The sequence below is a fragment of the Triplophysa rosa genome, linkage group LG1 (assembly GCF_024868665.1).
Source record: "Triplophysa rosa linkage group LG1, Trosa_1v2, whole genome shotgun sequence".
Taxonomy (NCBI): domain Eukaryota; kingdom Metazoa; phylum Chordata; class Actinopteri; order Cypriniformes; family Nemacheilidae; genus Triplophysa; species Triplophysa rosa.
Window position 1 is genome coordinate 4,253,463 of NC_079890.1, and position 21,885 is coordinate 4,275,347.

The 21,885-nt window shown below is 38.1% G+C and overlaps 1 protein-coding gene across 1 annotated transcript in view; it reads left to right on the top strand.

The window, feature by feature from the left end:
* LOC130560902 (hepatocyte growth factor activator) overlaps positions 1-12,996 on the top strand; it is a 17,490-nt gene extending 4,494 nt beyond the window's left edge. The window contains exons 6-14 of the mRNA XM_057344921.1: positions 6,395-6,526; positions 6,621-6,731; positions 6,867-7,041; positions 7,182-7,279; positions 9,321-9,561; positions 10,251-10,390; positions 10,866-11,006; positions 11,090-11,232; positions 11,342-12,996. Coding sequence (XP_057200904.1) covers positions 6,395-6,526; positions 6,621-6,731; positions 6,867-7,041; positions 7,182-7,279; positions 9,321-9,561; positions 10,251-10,390; positions 10,866-11,006; positions 11,090-11,232; positions 11,342-11,563 — 1,403 coding nt within the window. The 3' untranslated portion in view covers positions 11,564-12,996. The remainder of the gene's footprint in view (positions 1-6,394; positions 6,527-6,620; positions 6,732-6,866; positions 7,042-7,181; positions 7,280-9,320; positions 9,562-10,250; positions 10,391-10,865; positions 11,007-11,089; positions 11,233-11,341) is intronic.
* Positions 12,997-21,885: the final 8,889 nt, after the last annotated feature.

Below are 21,885 nucleotides of genomic sequence, written 5' to 3' on the forward strand. Positions count from 1 at the left end.
CACACGCACACACCCACGCACACACACACACACACACACACACACACACACACACACACACACACACACACACACACACACACATATGTTGGGTTTCCATGTTTTATGGGGACATTCCATAGACGCAATGGTTTTTATACTGTACAAACTGTATATCATATTCCCTACCCCTAACCCACACCCTAACCCTAACAATCACACACAACTTTCTGCTCTTTTAGATTTTCAAAAAAGTTAATTCTGTATGATTTATAAGCTTGTTTCCTCATGGGGACAAAAAAATGTCCCCACAAGTACAAGGATTTTGGATATTGCCATCTTTGTGGGGACATTTTGTCCCCATACCGTAGGGTTTACCCTTCCCACATATACACACACACTATGTAATGATGCTGTTCACTCATTCAGTGAATGAAATGATGAATTATCGAGTATGGATTGTCACTCACACAATCATGTGTTTGATAGTGTTAAAACAATATGGGATTTTCCAGAGTTGTGGACTCGACTCGGACTCGAGTCACAAATTTGATGACTTGCGACTCGACTTGACAAAATCAGAGAAGACTTCGACTTGACTTAGACTTGGACACCAATGACTCGTGACTTGACTTAGACTTGAACACTATGACTCGGCAAGTCTTTATATATTTTGAAACCAAACATCGAAGTTTGATCATCACGGTCGGCTGTTCTCTGGAGCGAATCACACAGGTAAGAACTGCGCGCTGTGTTTGGCACTGTGCCAGAGAAAGCCTCGCCCATTGTGACGCGGGCGCTTGTTATTTATCAAAACTGTTCAGTGTTTTAAACAACACAATATTTATTTCATATTTCGGACAATTAGTCCATAAATTAGAAACAAGTGCTAGTAAACTGTTAATAATGTATTTAAAATACTTTAACTTCTTTGTAGGCAGCAATTATAAACCTTTCAACCTTAAATTTAAGACGTTTTATTCCTCTCAAACGCATCCAATTGTGTAGGAAATGATAAAGCTGTACTATTCTCCCTGGTCTTTACGCTCCTGTCCCAGCCATTCATTTCATGTTGGGAGAAATGAACTTGACTTGAACGCATAGCAGCGCATAGCCCTAATAACCTGGCATCAAATGATGGTCAACCTTAAAACGCAAAATAGATGTACACATGTTTAAACATAAATATCAGAAAATCCACATTTCTGCGAATGCGTGGTAGCTCTTCGTAAGCACGAGGTGGTCAGATGTTTCATGAATGGAGGAACGTCAGTCGGAGCGGGAGGCGCCAAACTCAAAATCTGTTTTATGAAACATACACAAACTGGGAGAACAAACTGGTGCAAGTGTTAGACAGACTGAAGGACACAGAGTTAGAGAAAGGTAAGAGATAATGAAGAAAAGAGTTAACCATTTCTTACAACTAAAACGTACATGTTTTTTTTGTACAGTATATTATAATATAAAGTACATACAGTATACAGTAATATTACAGTTATAGAGGTCAGACCCAAAATTAGAATGGTAAGAATAGCTGGTGTGTCCCGTACAGCTATCTATAAGCTATATCTTCAGTCAGGTGTGTGAAGTAAATTTCTACCACAGTGCCCTTAGGCCGCATTTACACTGCAGTTCTTGATGCTCAATTCCATTTTTGTGACTGGCTCCAACCCATATCTGATTTTTTTGACGACCCGCTTACATCTTCTTTTAAAAGTGACACACATCCGATATCTCCATTTACACTGCACATGGCAAAACAACCCGAGGTAGACATACTGACCAAAAAAAAGTAAAAACGTCATTCGCCACCGCCGCTTATTTAATAGCCTTTTCATACAGAGATCTCGGCAAATGAACGCATAATGTGTCCCAGGATTTGTCCCCCAGTGCGCCTTCACACATAAAGACACTTGATAATGTACTGTAATGTAATGTCATGTGCAGATTTTTTAATCGTGAATGTAGGGCTGTCAAGGTGATGGAATTACCCTTGCTGTGTTTTTAGGTACACTGTAAAAATTGAACAGTTGGATCAACTTAAAAAAATGACTACAAATGGTAAAACTTAAAAATGTTAAGTTGGACCAATTTAAATTTCCCAGGTAAAAAAACTGTAAAAAATTATGAGTTGGATCAACTTAAAAAAAAATATTCCAAATGGTAAAACCTAAAAATGTAAAGTTGGTTCAATTTAAATTTCACAGCTGACAAAAGTGAAAAAAATGATCAGTTGGATCAACTTAAAAATTACTTCAATTGGTAACACTTAGAAAAATTAAGTTGGTCCAACTTAAATGTCCTTATCTACGAAAAGTCACCATCCTTGAGTTGAGCTCTTGACCCCTGACTTTCATATTCAAATTTGTTTGCCACTGTGTGTTTAAAGCTCATTTGTTATTTTAAAATCTGTGTGTTTTTAAAGTATATTGTTATGGCAATGAAAATGAGAATTTTATTGACTGGTGTTGGTTGTTAAAATGCATCATTCTGTAGTTTGATTCACTGATCTCATCTAGATTGCATGCTGTGTTGCTAAAAGAACATTATAGTGGAAGGGAATTATGCATTTTGTTGTTTAAAATGATTCGTGAAAACTGGACGCAAATTTAATTAAAAATACATTTTAGAAGCTTAAGATGCACACAGACACCAGGAATCGGTGTATGAATCTTAACAATGGTGACAATCAACAGACTAATTCAGATAAACAGATCAACTGAAATGCATGCTGGGAATCATGAATGAGTTTTGTACTATGATGTTACCCAGCATGCATTGCATTTCGTTTATTCATTGTCACCATGGTTGAGATTCATACACTGATTCTTGATGTCTGTGTGAATCTAAACTCTTCAGAAATTTAAGATTAAATTTGCATCCAGTTTTCACGAATCAGTTTATATGTCAAAATGCAAGCAAATCCATTTCCACTGTAGTGTTCTTTCAGCAGCACAGCATGCGATCTAGATGAGATCAGTGAATCAAACTACTGAATGATGTACATTTTAACAACCAACATGTCAATAAAATCCTCACTTGTATTGCCATAACAAATATACTTTAAAATCGGTGTGTTTTTAAAGTACTTTAAACTCACAGTGGCAAACAAATTTATAAATGAAAGTCAAGGGTCAAGAGCCCAACTCAAGGAAACTCTGATCACCATGATGGTGACTTTTCGTAGATAAGGACATTTAAGTTGGACCAACTTAATTTTTCTAAGTGTTACCAATTGAAGTAATTTTTTAAGTTGATCCAACTGATCATTTTTTACACTTTTGTCAGCTGTGAAATTTAAATTGAACCAACTTTACATTTTTAGGTTTTACCATTTGGAATATTTTTTTTAAAGTTGATCCAACTCATAATTTTTTACAGTTTTTTTACCTGGGAAATTTAAATTGGTCCAACTTAACATTTTTAGGTTTTACCATTTGTACTCATTTTTTTAAGTTGATCCAACTGTTCAATTTTTACAGTGCAACACAATGACGGGTGAATATCCGATCTGTCTGCTTACATGACAGACGCAACTGCACGTATCCGATTCATATCAAATTTATTTCCACATATGATTGAGGCCTGAAACTGATCTGAAAATATCGGAATCCATGTGCATTTTTCCTGCTTACACGGTCATGGGTCATATCCGATCTGTGCAACATTGCACTGTAAAAATTGAACAGTTGGATCAACTTAAAAAAATGAGTCCAAATTGTAAAACCTAAAAAAGTGAAGTTGGTCCAATTTAAATTCCGCAGCTAACAAAAGTGTAAAAAAAGATCAGTTGGATCAACTTAAAAAATTACTTCAATTGGTAACACTTAGAAAAATTAAGTTGGTCCAACTTAAATTTCCTAGCTAAGAAAAGTCACCATCATGGTGATCAGTGTTTCCTTGAGTTGGGCTCTTGACGCTTGATTTTCATATACACATTTGTTTACCACTGTGTGTTTAAAGTGCATGTATTACTTTAATAAATTTATTAAGCAAATGCAGATGAGAAATTTATTGACTGGTGTTGATTGTTAAAATGTCCATCATCCTGTAGTTTGATTCACTGAGCTCATCTAGATTGCATGCTGTGCTGCTGAAAGAACATTATAGGGAATGGAATTGGCTTGCATGTTGACGAATAAAATGATTCATGAAAACAGGACGCAAATAAAATTTTAAATTCCAGAAGAGTTTAGATGCACACAGACATCAGGAATCAATGTATGAATCTGAACAATGGTGACAATCAACAGGCGACTAATTCAGATAAACAGATCAATTGCAATGCATGCTGGGAATAATGAATGAGTTTTGTATTATGATATTACCCAGCATGCATTGCAGCATGAAGCTTTCGTTTGTTGATTGTCACCATTGTTGAGATTCATACACTGATTCTTCATGTCTGTGTGTGTCTAAACTCAACTGCATTTTAAGGTTTTATTTGTACTGTTTTTTCACAAATCACGTTGACATCAAAATGCATTTAGGACAACGTTCTAATGTTTTATAATGTTTATGAACAAGATGAGAACAGTGACTCAAACTGAAAGATGATGGCGATTTCAACAAGTACCATTTGATTTGTTTCTCATTTTATCGCTTTAACAAATGTACTCTAAAAGCACATAGTTACAGCACCCCAAAAACCCCAACATGTAAAGGGCAAGAGCTCAAGGAAACACTGATCACCATGATGGTGAGTTTTGTTAGCTAGGAAATTTAAGTTGGACCAACTTAATTTTTCTAAGTGTTACCAATTGAAGTAATTTTTTAAGTTGATCCAACTGATCATTTTTTACACTTTTGTTAGCTGCGAAATTTAAATTGGACCAACTTCACTTTTTTAGGTTTTACCATTTGGACTCATTTTTTTAAGTTGATCCAACTGTTCAATTTTTACAGTCTGGAGGAAAAAATCAGATTTGGGTCACTTGATACATGCGGTGTAAATGCGGCCTTAGTTATATCATATAAAACATTGTGAAGCCTTTCTGACATAAATTAATATAAATCTACTATACTATTTAATACAGTGAAACTGATTTGGGGAAAGAGAACTAATGACTTGTTAAAGACTTGAAGTTTAAACTTGAGGAGGACTTGGACTCGACTTGGACTTGATTGTCTTGACCCGGGACTTGACTTGGACTTATCTGTCTTGACTGGAGACATGCATGCAAAGACTTGAGACTTACTTGTGACTTGCAAAGCAATGACTTGGTCCCACCTCTGGGATTTTCAATAAATGATGCTGATATACTAATATTTATAGAATAGGTCACTTATGGCTGATATCATCTCTGTCAGCCGGAATCTTTGTAAATCCATTTTTGTCATAAATCATTACTATGGTCACCCTTCATGTTTGTCTGTGGGTTTTGGAAATATTTAAACAATAAAAAAATGTTAGGAGCTTGTAAAGCTTGTAAAGTTTAGTCACTATAATGTAAACAATGTTTTTTTCTGTTTCCTGAAAAGTAGCTGTATTGGACATACAAAGTTTTTCACCGACAGGAACGATATACTAATGCAAATACAGAAACGTGCTTAAATCACAAAAACACTTATTTGCACAATATTTAATGTACTCAAAAAAGACAGAAGTTGTGTTTTCCCCATTGACATTGTTGCTCGGTTTTGACACATCGGTCATCGGCTATTCAGACTGGTTACTGACCAATGAAATCATCTCAAAGTGATATTGGCTCAGAGGATGTAGCGATGTGTCATTCGTGTGTCAAAATGTACAAGAGACGTCAACAGCTCTGTATTTGCTGCACATTCTTTTTTTTTAATAAGCAATTAAACCCAGAAAGTTTCCCAGGTTCTCCAAAGTTTCTCAAGATGTCGGTTGTATCACAACAAACTTCAGTGGAGGTCTGAGAACATGCTGTTAAAAAACACATGCACTGTATGTCATGACAAGGACTTTCCATTGACTTTAGTGTTTTTATAAGAGATAATGATACTTTCTGAAAGAAATATTTGTTTTAAAATATTTTAAAAAATGCACTTTTATGAGCTATTTTTATTTACAAGACCTCAACATATCCAAAATACCAAAATATAGGTTTTAGTTCATCTATATTTTTACCATGTTTTGATATGTTACTATATCTGCTAAATGAATAAATGTACAAAACAAGCAAAACATACAGTGCAGTATAAGCATGTGTTTGTGAGAGAGTTTTCCTATTTTTCTTGTCCAGTACACCAGCACATCGTCTCATTCAGCCATCGCTCTTTTCCGGAATGAATGATCTCTTCTTCAACAGTATCACATTTCCTCCCGTGCAGTGTTTATATATCATCTTTTGTGTGCGTTATTTGATATTACTTCTTCAGGCCTGATCTGATTGGTGGATGAGTCACATGTTTGTTCTTAGTTTCTCGTCTGTGCTTTGATTTGTAGACAACTGCTACGAACCCCTGCATCTGAAGTACTATGATATCGGAGAATCGTGGGGACGGATCTACATGAGGAACGTAGAGCTGTGCACGTGCCTCAGCGTGGGGGTGACCTGCGAGCGTACACGTTACACAGGTAAGACATACTGAAAACACCTGATACTTGATCGCCTGGGGCTGCTTCTTTCCTTTTAACACTGTTTATGTATTATGTATGTGTGTGTGTTTAGCATGCTTGAGAAACAGCTGTGCCAATGACGGAGTCTGTAGAATGATCGAGGCCACTAGTGAAGAGGTGTGTGGGTGCACATCGGGATACATTGGACAGTACTGTAACATCAGTGAGTATATAAACACGCAGACACACATGCAAATTGAAGATGAATGAACATTGGGATTTTTAAATGATTATGAAATTGTATATATAAATGAAATTGGATTGAAAAACTGTTCTTTTTATATTTGTGTGACATCAGACCCAGCAGAGCAATGTTACCGTGATTCAGGCGAACTGTACCGTGGCATATCCAACACCACAGTGTCTGGACAGTCGTGTCTGCCGTGGAACTCTGACCTGCTGTATGATGAGCTGACAGTAGATACAGTAGACAGCGCCCCCCTCAGGGGGTTAGGGGCACACTCCTTCTGCAGGTGACTGCTTACACACTTTATCATGTTTATGTCATAGCAATGTGAAGAATTATTTGGTTTTTATAATAAAGGTGCTTGTTAGTGATTTCTAGTGAATGTTCAAAGTTTATCTGAAGCGTCTAAATGGTTTTATTTGGCAGGAGCCCAGATCGAGATAAGCTGCCGTGGTGTTACACAATGACAGGCAGATTCATTTCCTGGGAGTACTGCGATGTCCCACGCTGCTCCAAACGACCATGTCAGTTCAGCCACACACACACACACACACACACACACGCACGCACGCACGCACGCACACATATTAATTAAACAGCAGATTTTAGAAAGATTCTTCAGAATTCTAACAGAATGTATAGGTCATATTCATAAAGCGCTTATACTGCATGACCATATTCTACATCTCCAATTCTACCCAAACCTTAAAGGAACAGTTCACACAAAAAATGACATTTCTGTCATCGTTTACACACCCTCGGGTTGTTTCAAACCTGTATACATTTCTTTGTTCTGTTAAACACAAAGGAAGATATTTGGAAGAAAGTCAGTGACCAAACGGATCTCATCCCCCATTTACTGCCATAGTAGGGAAAATAAATACTATGGGAGTCAATGGGAGATAAGATCTGTTTGTTACTGACATTCTTCCAAATATCTTCCTTTGTGTTTAACAGAACAAAGAAATGTACAGGGTTGGAACAATCTGATGGTGAGTAAATGATGCCTTTTTTTTCTTTTTTTGGTGAACTATCCCTTTAACCTAAAAACTACCTTACTAACTATTAACAAGCAACAAATTAGCCGTTTATTAAGACAAAAGTCATAGTTAATGGTTTGTTAATAGCGAGAATTGGACCTTAAAATAAAGTGTGGCCGGCATTACTTGTGCACTGCACCGGATCCAGTGTATACAGCATCGTTGATTATAATGGGTTTGTTATTTATATCAAACATCTCATTTTAGGAAGAGCATTACTGGAAACAATGAATCTCTGGGCACTGTCTGAGTCACAAATCTCATTTATACAAAACCAGATTTGTCAGTTGTTATTTATTATGTCTCAGTGTTTCTGAAACTTCATTGTCTGAGACCTATGAGGAACTGTGATGGCAAACATGCTAAAAAGACTCTACAGGTCGCATTAATATGCATATTAACCCTTTAAGACCCCCTTGATGGCAACCGTGTTCTTTTAATCCACGTTTTGTGTTTTAATTCCAGATTTTAGCACAAGTTATGCACTTAGTCCAACTTCATTTAAATCCTATTTTTTTAAATATAGCTTAGTTTTTCTCTAAATCATTTCAAAGTTTCCTTTTTTGCATTTAGTGTCCCTTTATACTTAGAGTTCATTATTATTCCAGGGTCTTAAATAAAAAAGAATCGCTTTTTTTCTTGTTGATGTTACTTAAAACCTGTGAGAACGGTTTACTACAGTAACCATCAACACTTATATGTTGAAATACAAGGACAGAGAATATCTTTATGTATTGGGACAGATTGCTGCCATCTTGTGACAAAAAACATAACTACATAAGCATTATTGTTATGAAGATAATGAAGATAATATTTTTTACAACAATTTAGAATCATCAGATTGCAAATTTTGCTAATCCAGCAGAAGTCACCAAATCTTGAACCATTATGATAAAGTAAATGATTTTTATTAAAAAAAAACCTTTAAGGGTTCATAGACATGAAATCATGAAACCTGAAGTCTTAATATCTTAAGTAATTTTAAAGTAAGATAAAAATACAAATTAAGAATTTTCTTTTGCATCACATACAGTCTCGGAAAAAATTAAGAGACCATTTCATACCATTTTAAACTCACTATTTAAACGTATGTGTTTAGGTAAAATGAACATTTTAGTTTCATTCTGTGAACCACAAACAATATTTCTCCCAAATTTCAAATAAAATATTATTTCTATTTGCATTTGTTTGAAGAAAATGAAATCTGGGGACCTTTCACACCTCAAATACTGCAAAGAAAACATTCATAGTTCACGTTCACTTTTAAGGAATACAACAGTAATATTTGTTTTGTGTTTAGGAAAAGTGCAACAATATTTTTTATGTGATAACCTGGATTTTTATCACAGTTTTCATGTGTCTTGTCATTCTGTCAGTCTTTCGCATTGCTGTTGGATGACTTTATGTCGCTCCTGAGTTTTGATTTTATTGAAATACAACAAACACTGGATTGGAATGGCCACAATACATCTAGAAATGCTGATCTGAAATGAAAAATTGGAGTGGTCTCTAATTTTTTTCACAGCCACCCGGCGAGGACCAGTTATTCCAAATCCACCACGACCGTCTCGTTCCCCTGCTAGGACACCGGTGTGCGGTAAGAGACACGAGAAGCGGGTGAGTCGGGGGCGAATCATGGGCGGAACATCTGCACTGCCTGGTGCTCATCCCTGGATGGCAGCGTTGTACATTGGAGATGAGTTCTGTGCAGGCACGCTGGTTTCCTCCTGCTGGATCGTATCAGCCGCTCACTGCTTCCTGCGCAAGTATGTGTGTGTCCCTTTAATAATATGAACCTGCAATATTAAAACTTTACTGCACAGTTGAGTTCAGCTAAACATATGTGACCCTGGACAACAAAACCAGTCTTAAGTAGCACGGGAACATTGTTGGTAATCGGCAAAAATACATGGTATGGGTAAAAATTTACGATTTTTCTTTTTGCCCAAAATCATTAGGATATTAAGTAAAGATCATGTTCCATGAAGATATTTTATAAATTTCCTACTGTACATGTATAAAAACTTTATTTTTGTGAGTGGATGGCCTGCTACAGTGCCTCAGATTAACAACTTCAAAGGCGATTTTCTCAATATTTTGATTTTTTTGCACCCGCAGATTCCAGCTTTGTAAATAGTTGTTGTTCCGCCAGATAGTGTCCTATCCTAATAAACCATATATCAATAGAAAGCTTATTTCTTCAGCTTTCAGATGATGTAAAAATCTTAATTTCGAAAAATTTACCCTTAAGACTGGTTTTGTCGTCCAGGGTCACATATGAGAAATATTATAAAATCATACATTTATGTGAAGTATCATCTTAAACAAACGAAAGCGTTTATAAATTATTGTTCATACTTATACATTTTCATTTTAACGTAAACTTTATTTTGTCAGTGCATATTGTAACTGTTTGTAAATGTAAATCTAAATGTAAACCTTTTCCTTTTGTTAGTCCATTATTGTCCAAGATTCGGGTTGTTCTCGGACAACATTCTTTTAATGACACGGGTCCCAATACCAGAACGTTTGGAGTTGAGAAGTACATTTTACACCCGCGTTACACTCAGTACCAGCCCACCTTAAATGACATTGGTGAGTTTCAACTGAAGTCATTATGTTGTAATGAATTGATGTAAACATTATACATTTTATAATATTATTGTACGTTGTAATACATTAAATGTTTGAAAGTGTTTGGAAGATGTTTAAGTAACTTTTTACTGCGACTGACAGTGTCAGACAATGTTACACAGTGTTGCTTAACACATTTATACTAGCAGTTTGCTCATTTTTCAAAATATTGATTTTAAGGGTGATATGTGTAATGTTGTGTAGCAAACAGGAGCAAAGCAAAGGGTTATAGGGTTAATAAAAAATAAGGGGTATTAAATTGGTATTTCTTCCCCCATAAAGCTCTGTTGTGATAGTCAACATTTATTTGCCAAAATAGAAAGATGATCTATTTAAAAATAAAATACACACATGCAAGTCTCAAGTTCATGAAACTTGCAAGTGAGTCAAAGTGTGCTTACCCAAGTTACCCTCAGCTTAAGTGTGGTGTTTCTAGTGTTGTTGAAGCTGAAAAAGGCAAACGGACGTTGTGCTCAGAAAACACAGTTCATCAGACCGATCTGCGTGCCGGTGAAAGACATGACGTTCCCGGATAACACGTGCTGTAAAATCTCTGGATGGGGTCATATGCACGAAAGTGAGTACAAGTACTTTACACTGGGCGATATTAGTTGTCTACATAAAACATGCATTTTATTCATGCGAGTGTGCATACTTCAGAGGCAAACTCGTACTCTAACCTGATGGAGGGAGTGGTGAAGATCATTCCCTTAGAGCGGTGTTCGTCTCCAGAGATGTATGGCTCAGAGATCCGCCCTGGAATGGTGTGTGCTGGAAGTGACTCTTGTGTGGATGCCTGTCAGGTAAAAAGACCCTTATTGGTCCATTAGGCATACCATTAGGTCATCATAAAAACAGCAGAAGTCAATGGCATGTCACCAAAAATACTGTATGTGTTTTGTGTCTGTGCAGGGAGACTCTGGTGGTCCTCTAGCTTGCCAGTGTGAAGGAGTGAATTTCCTTTATGGCATCATCAGTTGGGGAGATGGATGTGGCCGGTCGGGAAAACCAGGCGTCTACACTCTAGTTCCCAAATATTCTGACTGGATAAACAGCATCATCAAATCATCCAAGAAAAATACACCCCAAAACAGATCAGCCAGTACAAACGTTTGTACTGGAAACCACTGCTGAAGAGAACCTGTAAACGACTGTGAATGTATTATTTTAAGTGTTAGGTTAGACTTTTCATTACGTTGGTCATGTAACTGTGTAAGTACTGAATGATATTAATGAATATACTGAACTTTTCGTTATTTTGTGGTGCTGCTGGCAATTACACGTTTTAATGGCATTTATTGTATTTATGGTACATGTATGACGTACAATGTAATGTTAGTGTTATGTAATATTTGTTTTTAAATTAAATAGTTATGAACTAGTGTTTGTACAGGCTATAGGGGCCTGACTGGAGAAAAGAGAAAATATGTCAGTGCATTGTTGTATCACTCAATGTGTATGGTTTAGAACAGTCGTTACATTCTTTATAAACTATATGATTTACTTTTAAGCATGTGTTATAATATGAAATTTAACCAGTTTCGTCTTTCTATTCCTTTGCCAAAGAGCCAATGCTTTTTCGAAAAACATTAGTTGTAAAAATTATTATAAATAATTACAACAGCTTCAGGTCACAAGGACCCCTCGTGTCATCATGCTTTTGCATTAGTCCAACATACATGCAACATGTGTGTTCCAGTAGCACAACTGGTAGAGCTTTGCACTAGTAGCGCATCTGGGTTTGATCCCAGGTAACACGCATACTAATAAAAGACACCGTAATGTATTCTTTTGCCAGGTTTAAAGAATCAGATTAAACCAGACATTTATAAACGTTCTTATAGACAAGAGAGAAGTACCTAAACTGGTAAATACAGATATTCTTAAAACACACTTGTCATCTGTTCATATTTCAGTTATTAAAAGAATTTGAGAAACTCATACGATTGTCCCAGACTTGAGAAATGAATTTTATTTAACTCTGAAATGAACTCACCACTTGAAACAGAAGAAAAATGACTGCCCACTCTTAAACTAACAAATTCATTCATGAGTACACCATTACTAAAAGATTACACATTGTAAAGAAAAGTGTGTCACTACCAGGGCTGGGAAGGTTACAATTCAAAAAGTGTATATACCCCAGCTCCGGGATACTTCACCCAAAAATGAAAATTCTGTCATCATTTACTCACCTCCGAGTTGTTCCAAATCTGTATACATTTCTTTGTTCTGATGAACACAGAGAAAGATATTTGGAAGAATGCTTATAACCAAACAGATTTTGCCCCCCATTGACTCCCATAGTAGGAAAAAATACAACGGTGGTCAAAAGTGCCCCAGAACTGTTTGCTGTCCTACATTCTTCAAAATGTCTTCTTTTGTGTTCAACACAACAACAAAAATGATAAAGTAATTTATGGGAGTCAATGGGGGTCGAGATCTGTTTTGTTATAAGCATTCTTCCAAATATCTTTCTCCATGTTCATCGGAACAAATAAATGTATACACAATGATTGAATTAAATAAATGATTTGTTGAATTTAGTTGTATGCTCATTTTAGTTAATAAACAATTTGTTGAATGGGTCCTGTAGTTTTGGCGCATTTAAAGAAACCGTATGGTACATTGACATCTAGCAGTTGAGCTTGGTATCACAGTCTAAATTCAAAATATTCGAGAGACAAGTTCAGCCAAGTAACTAACGGTTCTTCTCGGTTTCTTTTTCTTGTTATCAGACATAATCTACAGGCATTCTATTGTTTGTGAATGTGTACAGGAAGTTAAAGGCGTTCCACGAACGCGCGCATGCACAGTAACGTTTGTTTATGTTGTCACTTTGAAACCGTCGATATGGATAAGAACCCTGGAAAGCTTTCCTTAAATAAGCCTCGATTTGTTTTAGACAGAAGAATAAACACACAGATGGCTAGTATGACATGTGGGTGAGTGAATTATAATGATATTTTAATTTTATAGTGAACTACTCCTTTAAGCCAGGACTAGGCCTTAGTTAAATTACATTTCACATTTACATTTAGTCATTTAGCAGACGCTTTTATCCAAAGCGACTTACAAGTTGGGCAAACAATGGAAGCAATTGGGTCAACATTAGGAAAACAAAAAGCATAAGTGCAATAAAACAGAGCTAAGTTTTATATATATATATATATATATAGATACAGTAGAAAAGATATAGAAGTCAGAAATGATCGGTCAGGTGCTGACCGAAGAGATGTGTTTTCAGCAGATTCTGTGGCCATCTTTAAGAATCTTGTAGCAGCAGGCAGATCATTAAACAAATGGGGGACTGATCCAGAGAAGGTTTGTGAGAGCGATTGTTTACCTTTGTGGGATGGCACCACAAGACGTCGTTCGTTTGCAGAGTGTCAGGATCTCGCGGGTACATAAGTCTGCATTAGCGAGTGAAGATAAGGGGGTGCCAAACCAGTGGTGGTCTTGTAGGCCAGGAGTAGAGTCTTGAACTTGATGCGAGCGAATATAGGGAGCCAATGTAACTTAATGAAGAGAGGGGTGACGTGTGCTCTCTTCGGTTCATTGAAGACCATTCTTGCCACTGCATTCTGGATCATCTGCAGAGGTTTTGTTGTGCAAGCAGGAAGTCCAGCTAGTAGCGCATTGCAATAGTCCAGTCTGGACAGAACAAGAGCCTGGACTAGGACCTGCGTAGCATGCTCGGATAGGAAAGGTCTAATTTTCCTGATATTGTAGAGGATGAATCTACAGGACCGAGTGGTGCTGGCAACCTGATCTGTGAAGGTTAGCTGATCATCGATCACCACTCCCAGGTTTCTGGCCGTTCTGGAAGATGTGATGGTTGATGAGCCCAGTTGAATGGAGAAGTTGTGATGGATCTTAGGGTCGGACAGGATTACAAGCAGTTCTGTTTTAGCAACGTTCAGCTGCAGGTGATGGTCCTTCATCCAGAGCGAAACGTCGCTCAGGCATGCTGAAATGCATGCAGAAACAGTCGGATCGTCAGGCTGAAATGACAGGTGGAGTTGTGTATCATCCGCATAGCAGTGATAGGATAAGCCATGTTTCTGAATGACAGAGCCAAGGGATGTTGTGTATACAGAAAGAGCAATGGCCCAAGCACTGAGCCCAGAGGCACCCCTGTATCGAGATGTTGGGACTCAGAGACCTCACCTCTCCAGGATACTCTAAATGACCTACCTGTGAGGTAAGACCTGAACCATTTTAGCACCACTCCAGAGACACCCATAGCCTTGAGGGTCGACAGGAGGATGTGGTGGTTAACGGTGTCAAAGGCGGCAGATAGATCCAGTAGGATGAGTACAGATGAGCTCTTGCCAGTCTCGGGGCTTCAATGACAGAGAGTATTGTGTAATTTCTGGGCACATATACATGTTTTTTACATGTATTGAGCACTATTTTTTACCACAGTTATAAATGCACTTGATAAAATACCTAAAAAGTATTGAGAAGTATTCATAGGAACATTAGTACATAGATGGGTTGATCTGAAATCATAGTCAATAAGAATAATTACATATAAGTAGGTTTATGATGATCATTTGATTATTTGAAGAAGAATTGATGATTTAATGACACAATCTGTACCTGTAACCAATGATTGTTCATATAAATGCACTTAATGTCACTTTATGAATGTTTAAAGCACATTTGAGCACAATGTAACAAGGTAAAATCCAGTGATGTTTTTAGAGGCCTAAAGTTTGAAGCCTGTTGTGTTCTCTCTAAAACCTGGGGATTTTCCACTGTTTACAAGTAACCATGATTACGCACGGACGCCACGCCGTCTCGTATGGAGACCATGGCTTGTTTGGTGGTCTCGTGTAGTAACCATTGTATGCAAATTATTTTAAAAATGATGTAATAACCAGCGTACCACCATTAGATACGTACCTTGTTACCTGGGACTTATTGGTGGCAGACAATTAACAATTGGTTAATAAAAATAAGAGATAACGGGAAAATACCTGATTGGTTTTAGAGAGGACCACCTTTCAGAAGTTTTACTATAACTGTAAACTGAAAACACTTGGTATTTAGATGACTTAGAACATCTCACTTTGTTTGGCTCGAGCAAATAAAGTTAACTCCTCGACACCCGGACCTTCTTAGTCTGAGAGATTTTTTGAACTACAAGACTGAAATTTTTCCACAACAAGAGCAGCGCAGTGTCAGTGGAATGACCGCTCTTGAAACCTGACTGGTTGCTGTCCAGGAGGTTGTTCTGTGTGAGAAAGGAGGAGAGCTGTTTACATACAACACGCAACAAATTAAGGGCCGGCTGCATAAACTGCTTAGACTAGTCTTACAAGGTAGTCACCTAATTGTTTTTCAATAACTTCTTCAAGTCAGTTACATAAAAAGGTAGATTGGTCTTATTGAAATATGAAAAGTAAGACCCATCAGTCCTAACTAATTGCTAGTTTGTGAGAATAGTTGTTAAGACACAATCTTAGCGGCTATGTTTATGCAACTGGCCCTAGGAGCTTTTATAAAAATGCCTTTTAAATGCAATGTAAGAAACATTGCTAGTGTGAACCTGAGACACAGGGGTGGTTCTAAGGTGAGTGGATATCCGGGGCTTAGCCCAGAGACCTTCACATATGTGTTCGAATACAGTGGCGTTGCAAGTCAGGTCCGGGCTCATATGCAAAAACTTTTAACGGGCCACCTCCATCTGTTCACGACCGCGTTGCGCATTACTGGACATCGGTTGTTTTACTCAGGTTTGTTATTTCAATGTTGATGCGTGATAATCGCGCTCAAATAGTAATGGCAGACCCCAAGGGAGCGCAAACTCCCAAGCGCCAGAAAGAGGGAAAAAGCGACGCAGCCAGCGTTTTTGATTGATATTGACGAGCTCATTCAGAGTCCATATAAATAAAACTTAATCCTGTTTGGACACAGCAAGGTAAACAAAGTAATGTTGTACATTATACAATATACAATAATAATAAGAGTGTAAATTATGATATGTATTCAAATCATTAAATAGATGACAACTAATTGGGACAATAAAGAACTCTCTACTACCCTTAACCCAACCATACACTTTATTATTAAACACCTGTTAGCCATTTTCAAATATTTTCTTCCTTTTGTTGAAAACAAATGCCTGTATGATCTCATGTGAATGTAGTTCGGCAAAAGGTGGAACCGATCTTGCATTCATATGTAGCGTCAGTACGTGTCATGCATCTTACTCACTACGCCACAGAAACTGCTGGGAAAGTGGGGTAAAAACAGACGCAAAATGTAAACGGCGCCTAAGTGATTCGTACACGGCATGGTAATAAAACATTCGGGGCATTACAGAAAACTTTCGGGGCTTCAGCCCCCTTAGCCTGCCACCCCTGCTGAGACACTGAAGCTCAAACTTTCATTTCAGCCTGGGACTAGCCCAAGCCTTTTCTGTGAAACCGGGCATTACAGTTTAGATGTAAATGTACTGTATGTGCGCCTTGCATATGGTTGTATTTCTCTCACAGACGAAAGTTTAACATGCGGTACACTCTAGTTGTGTTAAAAACAACACATTTTGTGTTCAGTTAAGGACAACACATCTGTGTTATTTCTTGGGACAACACATTTTGTGTTACTGGTGTTGTGTCCCTTTCATTTATTTCACACAGAATCAACACATAAAGTGTTAAATAGCATAACACAAACAATGTGTTAATTTTAACACATCCTTTTTAAGAGTGTGATGAAAGCAATGGAGCACAGGAATAAACTCTTCTAGTGCTTCTTTGACAATTGTGTAATTTTTTGTAGTATGTGTAAAACATAAACTTGCATTCTAATTCTGTTTCATGTTATGTTTATTATTATTGTCTAAAAGGTTTATGCTAGAAAGGTATAGGTTTGTTGTAATTTTAGGAAGTTACACTCACCTTTGTAGCAGATGAAATTTATATTTACATTACAGTCCTGATGACACCATTTATTATTTTTTCTTTTTATAAAAGCACAATTATTTTGGCCGATGGCTTCATCACTTGATTCACCATCTATATTACTATTTTTCCAGTTCTGATAGTCTACAGCAGTGGTCACCAACTCTGCTCCTGGAGATCGACCGTCCTGAAAATTTCAGCTCTAACCCCAATCAAACACACCTGAACTATCTAATCAAGGTGTTCAGGTTTGCTTGATAATTACACACAGGTGTGCTGAAGCAGGGTTGGAGCTGCAGTCTGCAGGACGGTCGATCTCCAGGAACAGAGTTGGTGACCACTGGTTTACACTCTTCATCAGCTGTTTCATCTCATTAATGGTGTTGATTGTGGCCAGATCTGTGTACTTTTCCCTGCAGTAACTCTGAGCTTCAGTCCAATTCTTATTGACGCTCCCTATGTTCCCTTACCGGAAAGCATGTGACAAGTTTTGAAGACGTTTAACCAAAATCGCAGGAGCCAACTCAATGAACTTCATGAAACGCGATATAACTTTTGAAAAGACATTCGCTATTTTATGTTATGTATAAACAAACATTGCTAGACAGGCAGCTCCCAGATAGCAATTTTTTGCGGCCCAAATCTGGCCCACGCCTTACTCCCCATACCACCTCATCTGGCCCACATACCGCATGGAATGATGGCCCTTGGGCGGTCCGCTCCTGTTTGCCAGATTTAGGACACCCAAGTGCCATCATTCCACACGGTATGTGGGCCAGATGAGGTGGTATGGGGAGTAGGGTGTGGGCCGGATTTGGGCCGCAACAATTTTCTGGTTTGGTTTCTATCTGGGAGGCAACACAACGGTTAAATTTAATAATCGACCAAATTTGTGCACTGACATGTAACAGAATAATGAAAGTGTTTCTCATGTTCTTTAACCAGTATTTAAAAAATAAAGTCAGAGAGATGTCGGTTTTGCCAGATGTTGATTAATACCAGCTGTGAAGTATAACAACGCACTTAAGCAGTCACGTCACAGGAAAATAATTGAACGGTGTCCCAATGAGAAGGGAGCCAGGGTCCTTACCAGTGGACACGATTGTTACTGGCTGTTACACGTACGCACATGATCCCAGCTAAAGTCATGTCGCTGTGGAATCTTAATTGTCATAATGTACAACAATAGAGACGTCTTAAAACAGACTCATACAAGAAGACTTGTCTGGAGTTTTATCTCATAGACTGTCATATGAGCCACATTGAAGGACTGCATCTCATCAACACTGCCAGAATTTTATTGGAGGTAAAATGTGATCTTTATGGTCATAATTACATTTTCACCCGTTGCCGAAACGTGCCAGAAACCAATGGCGCTGACCACACGTTGATCGTTACAGCAAACACACTAGGCTACTATTACAGTAGTTAACTAGCGCTAGCTAGGTTGACTTAGTAAATGTGACATTATAAATACATAATACATTCATGTTACATGTTGCTTTTTAATGATTATCTTTTTTCGTTTTTCTTTTATGGCAAAAATGATTAGGTTCGCTTAATAGGACTAGGTGTTATAATCCCACTATTTCAGCACAGTTGAATTGCCCAATAGGAAATTTCCCACGCCTTGTGCATGACAGGGGGAAGCAGTCAAGAATATGAATAGAGGAAAGGAGGTCTGAGGTTTCACTGGGTTTGTCAGGTAGACATCCTCTGTGTTTGGGGGATATATGATTATAGAAATACATAGCATACTTACCTTTCCTTGACATTATCATAACTTTCATCACATCCATTATCCTGGGTGAAAGATGCCTTTTGGTGAGGTGCTGCTGATAATGCCGTTTGTATGGTTCCCTTCAATGCGACACATCATTAGTTGTGCACTTCAGCCACATGTGTCACATTGTTACAAGGTCATCTGGCAGCCCATGCTGTTTCCATCCGCCTAAACCACAGCCATTGGCTTCTTCTTTCTGCACCACTGGCCAGTGCTTGATTATCTTCCACTGGACCTGTCCTCTGAGAGTGACCTATTTGTCAGCTATGGTGACCTCTGCATTTAACTCATCCAGTGAGTAGTGAGAAGCAGTGGGCAGCTATCACTGCAGCTCAAAGGCACCTCAGTCATTACCCACCGGCCCTGAGAATCGAACCGGCAACCTTCTGGTCACGAGTCCGACTCTCTAACCATTAGGCCATGACTACACACACCGTTAATGTGCACTCAGTGCCCCCGGTTCCATATGGCATTCCATTACAACACATTACCAAAATCAATGCAACCATATGTGCCAACCTAAGGCTAAGGCTGTTATAGCCCCACTGGCTCCGTTAATGTGCGCTCAGTGCCCCCGGTTCCATATGGCATATCATTACAGCACATTACCAAAAAATCAACGCAACCACATGCGCCAACCCGTTGGCTAAGGCTGTTATAGCCCCACTGGCTCCGTTAATGCAAGCTCAGTGCCCCCGGTCCCGTATGGCATAACAATACAACACACAACACCATTTTATTACGTGGTCACTTGGCAGCCCATATTGCATCCTTCCATTTCAACCACAGCCAGTGGCTGCTTCTCTCAGCAACAGTGGCAAGTTCTATGACTACCGTCCGTTGGGCCTGTCCTCTGATCCCCACTTCCTTAAGCAGCCTTGTAGTGGAATTGGAAACAAAGCCCCTGCAGCCCACTTCCACCGGGAACATTTTCGCTGTCCATCCTTGATCTTCAGCCTCCGCTGCCAAGTTGGCATACCGGAGATTCTTTCTTTCAAATGCTTCATGGCCTCTTCCCAAAGTACGGTCAACTCAACTATGAGGACTGTCCTACTGAAGATGGACCACAGAACCATGTCCAGCTGCAATTTCCAAGGGGAAAGTAAGTCTGTGGTTTAAATCAACTCGCATTTCCAAATCCCTGGCTATACTCAGCAGATCTGAATCTGGGGTTAAGGGCTTGGTCCGCGGTTTCTGTTCCTCCTGAAAACATGGTTGCCTTTTTAGCGAGTTAGCCTTGGCCTTTTTGGGCATTTGCTGCCACTCTCTTGGTCTCTACTGCTGCAACCAAGCACTTGAGTACTCGAGTGCTTGAGTGTGGCACCATGTGTATCTCCCCTGTGTCAAGCTCTTCTTACAACCCACAAGAATATGTTTGAGGTTTGCTGCACATAGGTGGCAGGCTGGATCCTGTTCACACCAAACATTCAGATTTGTTGGGGGGTGCAGCACATCATATGTAGCTCTTATGATAAAACTTAACCTGTTTGTTTCCATACTCCACAGCTCACTCCAAGTGATTTTGCGCCGTTCAATGCCTTCCCACCTCGCCGTTCAATGCCTTCCCTTACTGTTACGGAAGTAACAGTAAAATAATGCATAAAAGTCTGCCATCTAATCATGCAATTCATGTAGAATTGGCTAAAAGAAAAACAATTTTTACATTTGTGGGTACTGCTGACATGAGACGAGATATAAAAATACAGCTTCTGACCGATTTCCTGCTTCATTTTTAATAACTGTGGACCATCGATTTTGACGAACCTGACAAGTTTCAAATTTCCATAAACACGGTTTTCTGCATAGCCGGTTTATTATGCATGTAAACACGTGAAAACTGGTTTCTTTTATAAGCTGATTTTTGACAGATTATTTTGTGCATGTAATGCACTCATAGTGTGCTTCATAACCAGTAGTTACCGTTACTCAGGTAAACAGTACTGTGATGTATCCATCCAGCTCGCATTTCAATGTAAATGACAGACCAGACTTACTGGATGTTTGTTTATCTACAGCTCTATATACCATGACATGAACAGTATTACATGGCATGTGGTAAAAATTGCTACATCTTTTCAGTTGAATACAAGTAAATCAGTGAACGGCAAGTAAACAAAATGTATAAATTTATGTATTGGTACACTCTTAACCCAAATTGTTGACTTTACTAGAAATTTGCGAGGAAACCAGTTGCACTAAACTATATTAGTTTTTACACAGGTCGAAACTAAACATGTTTAGTTGAATTTACATATCATTTTAAGTTGGCAAGTCAAGTTTCCATAATCCAGATAGCAAGCAACCATTGAATCAATGTTAATTGCATTGAATCAATATCACCTTTTCACCCGCAATTAATGTTGAAAAAATGTTGAAATTTCAACAAATCACCATTATTGTGATCAGTGTTTGATTTAGTTGGGCTCTTGACTCTTTCTTTAAAGGCAAGTTAGGCAACTCTTTCAATGTTTACAATGGTGTTTTAATAAGAACACTTGTACATTGATAAGGAAAGAGGTGTTTTGAAAAGCTGAACTTGGAAAAGTTTTCTTTATGATGAATGTCAGACAGTGGTAAAGTTAAGCTTATTTAAATAATATTGGGGTTTGGTCCATTTAGGACTGATGTTGAATTTTGGTTCACAATTATGAAAGTACAGAGATGATCAAATTTAAGTAAAAGTTGCTGACACAATTAGACATCAACACTCATCATGGTTAAGAGTGCATGCAAATTTCTAGTAAAGTCAACTATTTGGG